The sequence below is a fragment of the Pelecanus crispus genome, chromosome 4, assembly GCF_030463565.1.
Source record: "Pelecanus crispus isolate bPelCri1 chromosome 4, bPelCri1.pri, whole genome shotgun sequence".
Taxonomy (NCBI): Eukaryota; Metazoa; Chordata; class Aves; order Pelecaniformes; family Pelecanidae; genus Pelecanus; species Pelecanus crispus.
Genome location: NC_134646.1, coordinates 31,436,890 through 31,452,578, shown reverse-complemented (window position 1 = coordinate 31,452,578; position 15,689 = coordinate 31,436,890). Strand labels below are relative to the sequence as shown.

The following is a 15,689-nucleotide window of genomic DNA, read 5'->3' as shown; positions in this document are numbered from 1 at the left end:
TCACACCACAAAAAATGCTTTGTCAGCAAAACAATTCCATAAGATGCTTTTGGACCCTTTCCAAACATCTCCAAAGTCCCCGGTTTGTCTATGTGGCCTGCTCTTGCACTCTCAAGCCTGAGTAAATGAGGCACATGTAAGAAATGGTCTTAAGAAAACCTCAGAGAGACTGAAGAGTCTTAGATCAGGTTTAATAGGTGCTATGTGCATTAACATGCAGAACCTCAACTGTAAACACGTAACTCCTTGTAGTTTTACTGCTTTACATATTTATATCAGAGAATCAGTGTAATACATGGTGGGTATACTTACGCTGCACTTTTTGTTACAGAAATAAAACCAGCAATGCCTTTATGAAAAAGCTGATCTAGTTTCTGGAACAAAAGCAATCACATTTTTGCGAAGCCTAATAAAAAACCCCACATTACTTGAGCAACAAACCACAATCCATACTTTTTAACAGAAGAAAGTTTCCTATGGTTATTTAAAAAGTATAGAGAGAAGTGCACCGAGTCAATAAAGTCATAACCAGTTGGTTGCCAACCCTTTAGAGACCATAGGGACTAGTCACCATTTGAAAGCACGAATAACAGAGGGAGGAATACAAATGGATACAAGCTAAGTCATACTTGGATTAGGCCTCTAATTCCAGTTCAGCAAAGATGAATAGTTACGATGATGCGTTCTTATGCTCTTCAGCCGACCTATGCGAAAGCTGCACTTGTTCAGAAGCTGCAGCTACCTGGCTAGTCCCTACAGAAGAAAGGGATGGAGCAGGCTGACATGGGTGAAGTGAAGCCACACTTCCAAGGTGTCCATTTCAGTACTCTGCAAAAGCACTTAAGTCAGTTAGAAATAAGTTGAATCAGAAACTCCAGCCATGACTGAGACTAGGACTTTTTTTTAAAGGCAAAATATTTGACAGACAATACAATGCATACAGGATCATGTGATAAAACATGTACACTCAAACTGAGTGACTTGCAGGTAAGAATTCCTGTCTCCTGGTATTGTTCTGAGACCGCATGATAAATTTTGCTAAGAGGATCAAAAAGTAATCAAAAGTGATTGTGTCACCTCAATGTGCACCATATACCAACCAAGGCACCCAATTTGTACCTGTGCAGACATCCATCCCACTCACACTGAAGTATAAAGCACTAGCGTAACCCAACACTTGTATTTCATCTACTGACCCAGCTAACTAAACATGGTATATAAATCAGTGTGGCTCAGCTGATAAAGGCAGTTCAGTTGCTTGTGATTGTCTGTTGAGATGCTCAGGAAAACTAGAATTTTTTGTTTGTTTGAGTCTTCATGCACATTTTGCAACAGGCACCAGTGGTACAGGTTTTGAGGTCATAGGAACGCTTGTCATTCACTGCTTTTAAGAAAACTTAGAGCAGAAATGGAGAAGAACGTTAAAATAGTAACTACTAATGCTCTTGGGTAATACACCCAACTTGCTATGTATAAAAAAATAGTATTTTAAAAAAATAAAATTAAATAGCTTCCTTGGGAAACAAAATAAATTCTGCATTTGCCATTAATTTATTTTTTTTTTAAAAGCCATTAATATGGAAGTTTCAGGGTAAAACACTGCATTTATCTCTACCCTTCATGTCCAGAAACAGCTCTGGGCCAACTATGGAACTACTGAGCATTGAGATAATTCAGTATCACAAGGGTAGCAGATAGTCTTTGGAGTATAACAACTTCACATCCTAGTTTTATGCCATGAACTGCATGTCTCATCTTTCCCATCATCTGATTCTGAAGCCTAGTTGCTGTCCGAGTCATTGTCTTCATCTTCTTTTCCAGATGGAGCATGTTTGGATGAATCATTGGCTTCTCCCAAAGGAACAGCCCCTTTCCGCTGTGGCAAGACACTGAAAAAGGCCTCCTTCCAGTCTCTCTTCTCCAGGTATGCAAGGATGATCTCAAACACTGCAATGTCAAGAAAGACCATCAGCTCTTTTACAAGGAGATAAGTGAACTGCTGATAGGAACACACCCCCAGATCCATCTTTACAGAGGTTTACATGCATTCGGCCGTGGCATCTTCAGAGTACAGCTGATGAAGTACAGGCAGAAGCAGACAAGGCAATTCTGCTACTGCAGCAGTCTAAAGCCAAGCACACTTTGAGTCTCCAGTTGTAAGACAGTTACTACAGCCGTGCTTTTCTGCAGCAGCTCCAGTTTGAATTAATTTCTCTCAGGGATAGAGAGAAATGTTGCCTCAGTACTTCAGGTCTCACCCGTGCCTTCTATACAGGCACTAGGGCTCTCCCATGTTTGACAGGACTACTGCTGTGGATGTACTTTAACAATGATTTTGTCCTCTCCCTAACATATGGACAGCCCAAAGTCTCCCTAAAACCTGCTATTATTAGCTTTCTCTTTCATTTCCATCTGAGCTTATGGCAAATATCCTTATTAGTCTGCAATTCCGTGACCCTTTCTTGCTGTTTCTATTATGTTTCTATTACACTATTCATGCAGTCACCCTACTCCTCCTGTTCCAGCTCCCAAAACTTTCCCTGATTGACAATAGTTCCAAACTGCATTATGTGCAATATTCATCAGCAAATTCTTATTTAGAAAAATCCCAGGCTATCCAAAAAACCTCTCAACACAGATTGTGGCTCGGCAGCAGCAGGGAAGGCAGAAGGAGGCCCTATGGCTGGTGAGTAAGCCAGACTTGGATGACAAATCTGGGACAGAGAGGGGTGGCTCCTCAAGCTTGGGGCTACAGGAATAGTGCTAACACTGCTGGAGAATGCTGACTTCAAAGAATGCACCCAGCACAAGCGTTCTCATGCCAAGCGACAGCATCTGAGAAAGGATCAAAGGAGCTGTGGAGGGAAAAAAAAGCCTTACAGAGCGTTAGGCAGGCATTCAGAAAGGGAGGAGCAGCATGGATCTCATACTCACTGAGAGTCAAGTTACAGAAAAGTGTCACATTTACTAGAGGTTTCCTGGATCCAGGTTTACTGGACAGCCAGCTGCTCTCTGTGACACTGATATTGAGGAGTTGGCCATTTTACTAAGCAGGTTATTCACCTGAAACGTACTATGAAGGTATGAGCTCTCAAAGGACTATATTAATATCATTGTAAGTTACTGCAAAAAGCATCTGTGGCAAAAATGCTGTCTTAAGAGACCAGAAGAGTATAAGGAGCATGTTTCTTCTCCTTTGTTTTGGAACTTCCTTTATCTGCATAGTAAAAACAGGACTGATGGAAAAAGAGTGGCTTCCACAGGAGAACAGAGGCTTCTATGATGGGCTGGTTGCAATAGCAACAAAAATATTATGCAAGGACAGAAAAAGACAGTGGGAGCAGTTGGTAGACATCATTGTAGACTGGAACGGAGCAATACAGTCCCTGTAATACACATTGCAAAGTATTAGTCTTGGGATACAAACCTGAACAGAAGGAAACAAACTCTCTCAGCTACACTTGCAGTTGTGTTTTGCAATACAGTGTTTTACACAGATCTCAAGTCTTCCAAGTTTTAAAATTCCAGATCGAGTTAAAAAGAGTAAGTCTCATCTTACACCTTGTCAGTTTTCTAGCACCAAATATTTCACACATACATGTGTTCCTCATGCCCTTTTAACATGGCAATGCAGGCACTGAACTACCCCTGGAAATATATGCAGACTCGATCCCAAGAGAGAAGGATTATAAATAAATAGATGAGTAAAAAGCAACAAGCAAATTCCGCTGTTAACGCCACCGCCCGCTGCCCACCACCAGAGGGCCCACTGAATTAAAGCGCTTCAAAGACTGACAAGGCAGTTCAGAAAGTTTCTTCTTGTACAGGACTTTCAAAATCCACACCTATCAAAAGTAGTTCCACAGGAACCAGGCAGGTCCCACAGTCTCATCTGGTGAGCCCCATACTGTACTCTGCTAGCTTCAGCTTCTGCACCAAGGGTGGGAACCCAGAGGCCCGAATATCCAAATCAAAACAGAAAGGGTGAGCAATTACACAGTTACGCAAAGCAGCGAGGTGGGTGTATTCACAGCAAAATACAAAAATCTCAGTACAAATATCCTTCTCACCTACACGAAATTTATAATATGACATTTGAGAAGCAGCTTGATTCTGTCCACCCTACTCATGCCAAGTAGCACCTCCCATGAAATCTGTCTTTTTGGATTTAGGTTGTAAGCTATTAGGGTTAGAATATACACCAAAGCCTTAATTACAGCTGTTGAAGGTATCTCTACTTTTGGTAGCGGTGGGGTTGTGTTTATTTTCTGGCCCCAAAACCTTAAGCAAAATACTGCTATACTATAATGTTTACCTTAAAAAGGGTCTGTGTGTTAAGAGCCTTTGTTTTAGAAGGGCAAAGGAAGACAAGCTCACACAAAATGAAATCTTGGCAACTAAATTGCAGTGGAATCAGTGCCTAGAAGTCTAGCACAAGAAACACACACAAGACCATAGAGCAGACAAATTAAAGCCTCAATGTAAGTGATTCAATTCATACCCAGTGCTCAAACATGTAGAAGACAGCCTCCAGAAACGTTGACACTAGAGGTCAGTATAAGATTACTGCAGAAAAACTCCAGTAAAAAGCTACAGCTATTTTAACTTTTGATGAATAATACATAAAGTCCTATTCTTGTCTATACAAAGCAACATTTAAAGATCAAGTTTTAGAAACATGTGAAATCTTACAAACACGTGGGGTTTGATAATTTTTAACTCCAGTGACATACTATATTCTCCTCCATGTTTAAAAAATCTTTATAATCATGCAAATACACACCTCATCAATCAATGGCATTTTAAGAAAATAAAGGTTCGAGCAATGTGTTACTGTCCTGGTTTTGGCTGGGATAGAGTTAATTTTCTTCCTAGTAGCAGGCATAGTGCTGTGTTTTGGATTTAGTAGGAGAAGAATGTTAATAACACGCTGATGTTTTTAGTTGTTGCTAAGTACTGCTTACGCTAGTCAAGGACTTTTCAGCTTCCTGTGCTCTGCCAGGTACACAAGAAACTGGGAGGGGGCACAGCCAGAATAGTTGATCCAAACTGCCCAAAGGGCTATTCCATACCATATGACGTCATGCTCAGTATATAAACTGGGGGGGGTTGGCCGGGGAGCAGCGATCGCTGCTCGGGAACTGTCTGGGTATAGGTCAGCGGGTGGTGAGCAATTGCATTGTGCATCACTTGCTTTGTATATTGTTATTATTATTATTATATTGTTATTATTATCGTTACTATTTTACTTTATTTCAATTATTAAACTGTTCTTATCTCAATCCAGGAGTGTTTCTCACTCTTACTCCTCCAATTCTCTCCCCCATCCCATCGGGGTAGGGGGAGTGAGCGAGCAGCTGCGTGGTGCTGAGTTGCTGGCTGGGTCTAAACCACGACAGTTACATAATAAAATAAACTTGAAATGAAGCTAGGTAAGATAAAATAAAAGAATATGAAGTGGGGCAAAATAAAGACTTGGACACCATGTCAAAAATTTCCATAAAGGTCTGAGTAGGCTCCATTTTGCATGTATTTTTGTTTAATGACACTGAAAGATAATCTAATAATAAACCCAAAAGTTTAAAAGGAGTGGGATTCAAGACTTGGTTAAGCAATCGTATACTTCAGTCAGAACCAAGAAACCAGGTAAAAATACAGTTATGAAAACTCAGCAGATGGAGTACTGCTGACACCAAATGAGGCAAGTCTACAGGTACCTAAGCAGTTACCACTGAATAAAGCTGTCCAAAGAGGTGAAAACATCACATGCCTTTATCTTCCCCTGGGATAAAATACATAGGACAGCTTCCAACGTTTTACTCACTTACACATTAAGCCTGGAAACAAGACCAGGACGGTAAGAATGCCAGAACTACTCATGGGGACAAGTCAACAGAATAGGAAATGCACCTCTAAGTGGCTAAGACACCATACTTTACATTTAACCATATCTAAAATATTTGAAGGTCAGGGCAATTACTGTATCACAAAGGCAACTAGATTCCAGAAATATCAACATAATAAAATAAGAACTGGGTATCTGCACTACAGTGCACATTTTGAGGGTTCCAATTCTGCATATCTCAGGTATATTCTATAATAATGTCATTATTTTGTGATTTAAAACTTACCATGATTGACAGCTAATACTTTCCGACTGTTCATCTTGACAAAGTTTCCAAGCGGGAGCTGTGCATGACCAATTCCCTGCTCTACAGCTTTTTTGTAAGTAATTCCCTGTGGGAAAGACACCAAATCAACTGGACTGAGAATCACCATTTCAGATCAGCCCATACAGATTACTACAAGTATCAATTTCTGGCAAGAGTTTTGCCAGTCCTGCCATGATCTTGCTTTAGAAGATATTTGCAAAAAGAAACTTACCCCGGTTAGACAGTACCTGCTTCAAGGGCAGCCATAGCCTCTTTTAAAGGCGAGTTTATGCTTAAGTACAAAGTTATTCAGATTGAACTGGGTATTTTTTGAGAGGAAGAGTAAAGGATAAAGAAATTTTGTTTGCTTTTTTAAACCTAGCAACTCCTGCACCCAAGATAGGCAAAAAAACCCCTTTAAAATTGTGTAAACATTTTATACCATAATGACTATATAAAGGATCTGCTTTAGCTCCTTCCTAGCCTTTAACTGTGGACTAACTGCTGAAGTCTCATTTGCTAAGCCTTAAGATCTATGCCTTTTTTTAGCATCACACTGAAATATTAAACATGTCACCAGAAATTACATAGGAGTGCCTTTGCAGAAAAGCAGTAACAGTGCTTTAAGTTCCCAGCTGAATTGTCTATGACATTCCAGGTCCACACAGCATGATCCCACGTACAGGTATGGAACCAGATCCCTGAGGCATGTGTGTTACTTAGCAGAGTTCTCCTGACAAGCAAACTTATTAAAAAAGGACATCCAAGATTCAAGCACTGTTCTTCATCTATATTTGGGCACGTGTACATACAAGCGTGCGCACACACACACAAGTGCATGAACAGAAACCAAACCCTTCTGTCTGAAAATATGGCCCTCAGTAAGCTGAGCAGTGTTATTAATTCCATTCCTATATTTAAAATGAAAAGATAAAATCCTAAAAAGCTCAGCATGTCTGCACTCTGGAACACAAGCCACTGCAACCACCACAAGTTTTTTTCCCCATTTCTTCTGAAGTAAGTCTTCTTTTGAAGAAGTTTTCTTGTTATTTATTTTTGTTAGTTTACACATGAACAGCATTAATGTCAAATAAGGTGCCAAAAAAAAAAAACCCAAAAAAAAACCCCAAACCTGTAAAGAAATGGACCCACAGTTTACCTTGTGGTGATTGTGATCCACCAGTCCTCCAATCACATAGGCTTTCTTTTCATCAAGCTCACTGAGAATGTCCGGGGAATCTGAGGTAAGATATACTAGGTCTTCTTTCTTTATTAGCTCACTATAGTGCTCTGTTCTAATTTGGATATCCTCAAAAAAAGGTAATTAAAAGAAGTTAACATTCAACTGATGAATTGCTGGGCAAGCTTTACACACCCAAGATGGAATCAGCAAAAATAAATCCAATAGCATGCAGTCATTCCACATCCCTCATTCATGTTTAAGTACATAGCACAGTGCAGATTGACTTCTGCATAAATAATCCATACTCCCTACAGCACTGACTTGTAAAAATCAACAGGAAATTTTCTGAAACCCCAGAACTACTTTACAAATCCTTAAGTTCTTGTGATCCCCTTCAAATGTTACCATATTTCTCCTAAAATCAAGTCCACCTTTCTAAAAGCAAAACCAGAAGTAAATGCTTAGTTAACATTACTTGTTTGATAAGAGAGGTTTATGCTTTGCTTTTGCAAAGCAGCTATCACACAAGACATGCTGAAAGTAGCACTGTTTTTATTTACGCAAAGCGCTCTTCATTTGAAATTGCTGGCATACTGGTTTAACAGGGAGTCACAAGGAAAACCACATGAGTTTGACCATAAGACAAGTTACTTCTCTAAAGAGCACTTCAGTGTTGAGAGGCAACATAATGGAAATGAAGGTGCACACAAGAGAACCACATCATGACTTCAAAGGCTTATTTTTTGCCAAGAAAAGAAGAGCATTGTCAAGACAGACGACTGTCAGACTGCCTAAATCAAGTAGACTTGCTTCGTCTATCAGAGAATGGCATCTGTTCAATAGAAACAGGTGAAAATGGATATGTGTGGAGTTTTTCAAGCAAAAATAAAATCTAAATTCAAGACAAGCAGTCTTTGGCTTATTTAAGTTAAATTAATCAAAAGCAAAGGGAGACACACTATTTCTAATATGCTATTGCTCTGATGTCTTAGAAAAAAACATGTGGAAAAAGCACAGGTCCTTCACCACCAACAAGCTAGTTAGCAACTATAATCAAGATTTCTTTTTCTCTTTCTACAGAAATAGTCAATTATTCACCTTCCAGTTCACCCATCCTTTGTCATTTTCATTCATGTTGCTCTTCAACTGTCCCCCATGGCTGGTCAAGTAAAACTTTGAAAGAACAAACAAGAAGTACAAAATACTGAAATGTTAATATGCCTGTTTTCTCTCTGTACAAGACTCTTTCTACCCTTAACTATTAGGCAAAACTCTTAATTATCTTTTAGCTGCAAGTGGTACTAAGACCATATTCATACAGTTAGTGACACATTTAAAAGACAAATACGCACTTAGTCACTTTTTTTTTTTTTTTTAAAAAAATCTGTCACAGATAAAACTGAGTATCAACAGCATTTTAGTGGCACGCCAGTATCTGGCACTCTTCATCTGCATGCACATACTTTTTCATATATACGTGGATTTTTGTAACATGTGGGTTGAAAATTATTATATTACAATAGAAGCAGTTTTCATAGTAAAAAGAGGCAGCTTAAATATTTTTTTTTCCACTATAGTTCTCACCACTTGGGTCACAGCTGCCTTTCTTATATGCTCTGTACATGGCAGTACAGTCAGTGTCCAGTTTGTTTAAACATACCTGCACAGGATGAAATGCTTTGCGGTTTTCTGCATAACATCTCTGAATTTGCTTGTGAAGCTTCTTAACATCCTGTATACAACACAATTTGTTTTTACATAGTCCTTCAGACAGACCACCACAAAATGCTTTAGCATGAGCCAGTCAGAAGCTAAAGAGAGAAAAAGGAAGCTTTTAACTGGCAAAAATGACTACTGAGAGAGTGTGGACATCAGACCCCAACAGCCACTGTGAAGGGATTATGCTGACAAGGAAACACCCATCTTCCACAAAACTGTGTTTAGACACCTCTATATGTGCGCTTGATTTGAATTATTCTAGGAAACAAACAAAACAAATAAGAAACACTGATATTTAATTATATGTAATAACATACTCAAAATTAATCTGAGGAATCAAGCAGATTTATCACTATGGCAATATTCAGTCTTTCACCCATGGGAAAACCCTGAGAATATACAGTTTATATTTAAGAAAATTAAATATGCATAATTAACCTGAAGAACCCCAGAACAATGCAAATAATTTAGGGGCTGCCTCCAGCATTTTGACCTGACAATTTGGACAAAGTTAACTAGTACTACTTAAAATGCAGCAGACTTGTTTTTAGCCAATTATGTTTTTTGTAAGGTACATTACATAGCTTTATTCTCAGCACCCCAAAAGCAGTGTTTTGTAAACATAACCGATTCCCATTTTAAAATGAAACATCATTCTATTGCTTTGATTCATGTAGTGCTTTGAGAATGTTTTGATATCCCCAAAGGATTTCAAGGAAACTAGACTTTATTGCTATAATATTGCAATGCAAGTTTTTATAGATGCTAGAGAAAGTATCTAATTAACCCCATTGTTAAAGGCCACAACCATCTTCACTTACAATGCTTTACCCTTCCTAAACACCTACAGAAGCGCCATGTTTTATATCAGGCCTAACAGGGGCTCTGCCTGACCAGCAGAAGAAACATGTTTCACAAAGGACGAAGCTCAGCAGGAAACGCCCAGCCAGCATCTCCGAAACTATCAAGGAGGTCCTCTGGTCTCTTCTGGGGCACTGCTGAAGGGCTCCTCAGGGACCCAAGTTCTAAAACACCAACTGGAGCTCCCCAAAATTTTGTGGTGAGCAGCACTAACCTCTGTTAGTGCTATACGCGCGTTGCATTACACTCAACGAACTGCCAGATAAGCTGTGCAAAACCTTGAATTCAAGCAGTCTTGCAGGGCAGTGAAGTCCCTGGCAGAGGCAGGATGGCTCAGGGTAACAGGGAGGGGAGAGGTCTGCCTCAGAAGCCAAAGGCTGCACTCTTAAAGGAGGCTGCAGGTTAACATACTTTCCTCATAGAGTTAAAGCTGTTTTGATCTCAAAACACCACACCAAGCATCTTGACCAGTGGTTGGGTATCATGCTGATCTTTCTCATATTTGCCTATCCTGTGAACATCTCACCCATTCGTTCATCCATTCTAAAATTTTAGAGATGGGTGAACAGTGTTCTCCTGTCCCAACTGCCTCTCCTGTGACTGAGAAAAAAAGCTCAGTATCCTCATAATGCTCAAAATTCTCATTTCCACAAATGCTTACTAACATAGTTGGGAGTCTCAGGTCTGCTTTGAAAGAGAAAGTACCTGGATGTGGCACTTGCAGCCCCTCTAGCAAAACCATTTTGAGGCAGAACTGCATCTAACTTCATGGTAAACTCGAGGCATGAACTGTTTCAATATTCCTGGCTTTGGAATCAAACCAACTTACCACATCTCCATGAAGGCAAACAAAATCTTTGGCAAGTTTATATAAAGGAACATCCCTACAAAATACAGCAACTGACCTAAGCAGGTCTGGGAGTCATCACAATCTTAAGCACACTAACTGTCCTCTGAAAGCTGTTCTCCATTTTTTGTGCTCTGACAATGCATCAATGCTGTCACTGGAGAACCTTTCAACATTTGTGTGTGATGGGGAAGTTTCTTTTACCTTTAGCACCATCAAGTCATCAAAGCTGCAGTCCACAATGAGGCGAAGCGTACTAGGAACAACTTCCCTTCGCATACGCTTTCTGTCATTCCCTTCGTTATTGGAGTCCAATTTTGACTGACGTTCTAGTTTTCTCTTCTGGCGTTTTTCTTTTCGTTTCTGCCTAAATAAACGAACAAATAAATCTTCAAAAAGCACTGTTGAATCTGCTGAGGTACATGATATGAACATAAACGTGTACTTCTATGATCAAGGTGGTTGTCCCATGTCTGTGGTAGTTTGAACTTATACTGTTGCTTGCATTTGTGCTAGGCTGATACCAGCATGAAACACATACCCCATATTTGTGAAGTTCTGTATATACCTACAAAGACAGACATCTGACGTAAATTCAGTGAAGTCAATAGTGGGGTCTCATGGATTTAAGGGTGCTCTGAGTCGGGTCTCTTAACAGAAACAACCAAAAAGATTGCCAAAATTGCAGTATCAGAATCAGAATGTGGAAGGTAATTTACCTCCTGTTTCACTGAGCAGTTTTTCAAAAGGCTTCTGAAGCAATCGTTTCTTCCCCCTGTTCCCCTGATGGGAGCAGGCAGTTGGGAGATCAGATTTCAGAGAGAGCAACTTTAACAGCCGCTGCCTGGGGAAGGAACACTTCGCATTCAGCAAGACAAGGATAAACCACGATCAGCCCATTTGCAGATAGGCTTTCTCTCAGCAACAGAGTAATATAGAAGCTCATCATCTTCCCAAACTATGTTAACAGACTGTAAGTCAACATAACTTACAGCACAGCATTTCATGTGTCAAAAGAATTTTTTTTTATTCACTGTCTTTGTAAGATTCACCAAGTCTGACAGCACCCGGGGAAAGAAGGCACAGCCCATTCGGAAAGGAACAAGGCCACACGTTAGCTCTCACTTCTGACAAACCAAAGCCATGCAAGTTTGAATCCCTCCTGGTATCCTCTTCAAGTCGAGGAACACTTCTAGTATGAGGAGAGGATGCTTACCTTTATAGCTTCTTCATATGCAAGTGGAGTAGCCTGTGACTACTGCTTTAAACCTGGTGTGGGAGAAAACCGGTTAAAGTGCCTTGATTTGCTAAAGCAATCTACGTGCAAATTCTGCTGACACATCTTTATTATTAGCACTAAATACTACACATGATCCCAGGAAAGCTATTTTGCAAACCATACCTCCGTAGATCTTTCTGTTCTTCCCACTGTTTCTGCTTCAATAGCTTCTTCCTCTGCCTCTTGGACATGGGCTCAACGCATTCTTCCTTGTCTGAGCCTGCCTCCTCTCTCTCTACTGGATTGTCACTTGACTTCACCTTTCCTTCATCATCAGGAACTTCAGGGGACATAGTATTTTCCGTTGGCACCTCTGGACTCTCTGTTGGCGTTTCTGACGACATTAGCTTTTGGCCGGATTTACTGACTTGTTTCTCAACACGTGATAAATATTTCATTAAAAGCAAGCTTTTCCCTCACCAATTCTGTAAGAAACAATAGTATGAGTGTTATTAACAAGAAGTTCGATTAGAACAAATATCGCTGTACACCTACCATAAACCTGAATAAAGGAAAAAAAAAAAAAAAGAGATGGCCTTTGTTTACAGCTAGGTTGGTGCCTCTGCAAACAGTAACATATAAGATACTAGAGAGATTATAACCTGTATTCAGATCATGTCTAAAACTCTGCCTGCTACATCTGCAGCTGTTCAACAGTTTCCAATTAAAAACTTTGTGAAAACACAGCTGCATAGAAGTAGGGAATCGTACTGGATTAAACATAAAAGAAAAAACATTAGCAGTTCTATTATGCGCACACAAACTATTCTCAAATACACAAACAGAAAAAATTAAAGAGATATCTTGCAATATGGCAGCATGTTAGAGAAATAAAATTTTAAAGAGACTAAAGCCATTTTGGGGAAAAACAAAATGTGAACAAGATGGACCCCTTCAAAATTAATTTTTATTTTTTCTGAGAACCAAAGGCACTGGCCAACCACTGACACTGGCCACCATCAGTGGGCAAAACACAGCAAGTAAGGGGATGAACAGACTAAACTGTTACTCAGCAAAACATTCTGCGTTCAAATAAGTTACAATTATACCCTCTCCTTTTGAATAGCAAGTGTTATTTTTTTCATACTAGCAGCTCCCCTGTGCTCAACAGCGTGTAGTTTTCCACAGATAACTACTTCACCAGAAGACACTGCATCTACAGAGCCAACGTGCAGGAAAAACAACCCCCCGGGCTTCTTCAGTAACAGAAGGGCCGGCAAACATACAAAACGCCACACCACCAGAAGCGTTTTAGCTAAGGCACCCCGCTATTTCCCTGCGTGGGGGCATTAAGGCACACGGCCCAGGGTCCCCGCAGACACCGCCTTCTGTACATACATCTGCGAACGTATAGATAGGCACGGATACACATACACGCATGCATCTATATATATACGCGTATTTATGTATACACACGTTATATATATAGAAACACATGCGTTATTTCTGCTCACGCGCCGAAGTACCTCATAACTCAAGAGAAGCGCCCCCCCCACCCCCGCCCGCAAGGGGCCGTGACCCCCGCACAGGCGGCGGCGTGGAGAGGAGGGGGCTCAGGCTCCCCAGGCCGTTGGGAGGCGGCCATTTTCCCCTCCCTCCCCCTGAGGGAACCCGAGCCTGAACCCCAGCTCCTCCTTCCCTCACCCCCCCCTCCCGTACACCGAGGGGTACCGGACCCGGGGAAGGGGGGGGGGGGGGGCTGCAACGTACCCGCGAGCCGCCCCACACGCAAGGCCGGGATGGGGGGGGGAGGAGGAAAAGGAGGAGGAGGAGGAGGCGGAGCAGGAGCAACTGCCGCCGGCAGGCGCACGCGCGCCCGCCTCCCCGCCCGCCATGACTTCAAATCCCGGCGAGCAATGGGGCGGCGGGCGCGCGCCGCTAAGGGCCGCTGCCCCGGTGCTGAGGGAAAGCGCCGCGGCCGGCGAACGCGGAGCGAGGAGGCCACGGCGCCGTGCCCGCTCCCCTGCCCCAGGGCCGGCCGGTAGCCGGGGCGGGAGCCCGCCCGCCCGCCCTGCAGCTTGTGCGGGCCGGCGGGGTCGCCCCGGTCGCGCTAGGCACCGGGGGTTTACACCGATTGCTGCGGGCTGAGTCGGCTCTGGTTTCACCTGGAACAGCTTCCAGGCAAATAAAAAAAAAAAAAAAAGCAAAAGCTACAGCGGTGACAAATGCACTTGCAGCTCGGTCATGGTTTGGGTGGGTTTCTCATCGTTGCTTGTAACAGACGCTGGCAAGCCGAGGTGGGCTGCTGCCGGCCCTGCCGTGGCGGCAGAGCGAGTCAGGGTGGACGTGGGTGCTGCAGCCAGGCTTTAGGGGCCTTTAGGGCCCGACCTTGCAGGCAGGACACAGGTGAGCCGATTGCTTTGAAATCAGCCAGAGTGCGTGCTGGCAGGCTAATGCCCCTGCTGCGAATCATGAGGGAAGCTGTGCTCCTTCCTTATGGCTGCAGTGGCTCCACAGGATTACGAGGAGTGAAAAGTAAGAAAACCTTATTTTTATCTGATGGTTTTGATGACACTACTGAGTTCACGCAGGGGCCAGTGAAGTATTTTTAAGTGGTGACATTCCTCAGAGCAGATTTCTAGCTCCAAAGGTCCCCCAGCAATGCTGTGTTCCCTCTGCCCCTTAAAAAGGGATACGTGCCTTCAAGCTTCATATTTTTAAAAGCCACCGCCAATTAGCTTTTTAAACTCTAGTGTCAATACTCAACAAAGGCTGACATCCTTTCACCTTCAGATAACTTCATGAAAGAATGCTGCCCTGGTACAGCAGTCAGTTCTGGAGACCGGGATTATAATATATGAGAAAAATATATTTGGGGCAGCCTAAGTATGTAGATATCTGCCCCTGGTTAATGAGGCACGCGAAGTTAGCAAACATACATGTGCTGCCATAATACCCTTTTCATCTGCATCAATGTTTATCTCAAGTTTCATTGGTTCCAGATACACACACTCTTTTAGTTTTAGTGCTGGTTTCAGGTTTACTACAGCTATGTTAAAGTCACAAAACTGTATGGTGTCACTATAGTAAGACACTGACCTTTAACTGCTGTTTGTATTTAATATTTGCTGCAATATTTGATTTCATTTGTGATTCCTAGTCCCTGCGTTACTTTAAAAATAGCTAGACTTGCATTTGCTTTTGCTAGCGTCTATTTAAAACCTCACTCGTGTTACTATTAATAACTAGCTTTACACACCAGCATCACACAAGTGCAAATGTGCCACTGTCCCTATGAAGAATCCTTCATTTTCCTTTGGTCATTAAAAGGCTGCAGAGCAGTTACTGATAGAAGCCCATTTGCTTGTTTGCTTTTTTAAAAAAGCAAAAAGGCATCTAACAAATTCACATAATATTCAGATGTGCTTTTTCTTAGAATGAAGAAACTGCTTACACATTATGATTTATAAACCTCTTTTTTTCCTCATATTGCACTTTCCAAAGCGGCAGTATTGCTGATCCAGACCCCTACATCCTCAAACACCAATACGGGGTAATGCAATGCTTTCTGAAGTCTGCCAAGCAGTGACAAAGGAAAATGAAGACCTGAGCAGTTGCAAATATTGAGAAAGAGCTGTCTAACTGAATTTCATTATTTCCATAGAGCCGTAACGTGACTTCAAGATGCTCATTCAAATGTTGAGTTCC

At 41.7% G+C, this 15,689-nt stretch overlaps 1 protein-coding gene across 1 annotated transcript; it reads right to left on the bottom strand.

Moving 5' to 3' along the window:
• Positions 1-1,489: 1,489 nt before the first annotated feature.
• Positions 1,490-13,780, bottom strand: TRMT10A (tRNA methyltransferase 10A). The gene is made up of 8 exons (XM_075709193.1): positions 13,752-13,780; positions 12,165-12,466; positions 10,967-11,129; positions 8,996-9,067; positions 8,434-8,508; positions 7,312-7,461; positions 6,132-6,237; positions 1,490-1,947 (listed from the first exon to the last, which is right to left on the bottom strand). The coding sequence occupies exons 2-8, from the start codon at positions 12,437-12,439 to the stop codon at positions 1,781-1,783; spliced, it is 1,008 nt and encodes a 335-aa protein (XP_075565308.1). The 5' UTR covers positions 12,440-12,466; positions 13,752-13,780; the 3' UTR covers positions 1,490-1,780.
• Between the last annotated feature and the right edge of the window lie 1,909 nt (positions 13,781-15,689).

Excerpts from the sequence above, each read along its gene's own strand:
- TRMT10A (XM_075709193.1), bottom strand. The coding sequence starts at position 12,439 with ATGAAATATTTATCACGTGTTGAGAAACAAGTCAGTAAATCCGGCCAA. Across the intron at positions 8,509-8,995 it reads AAGCATTTCATCCTGTGCAG|TTTTACTTGACCAGCCATGG; the intron begins GTATGTTTAAAC and ends GTTCTTTCAAAG. Across the intron at positions 7,462-8,433 it reads AAGGATGGGTGAACTGGAAG|GATATCCAAATTAGAACAGA; the intron begins GTGAATAATTGA and ends CCTTTTTTTGAG.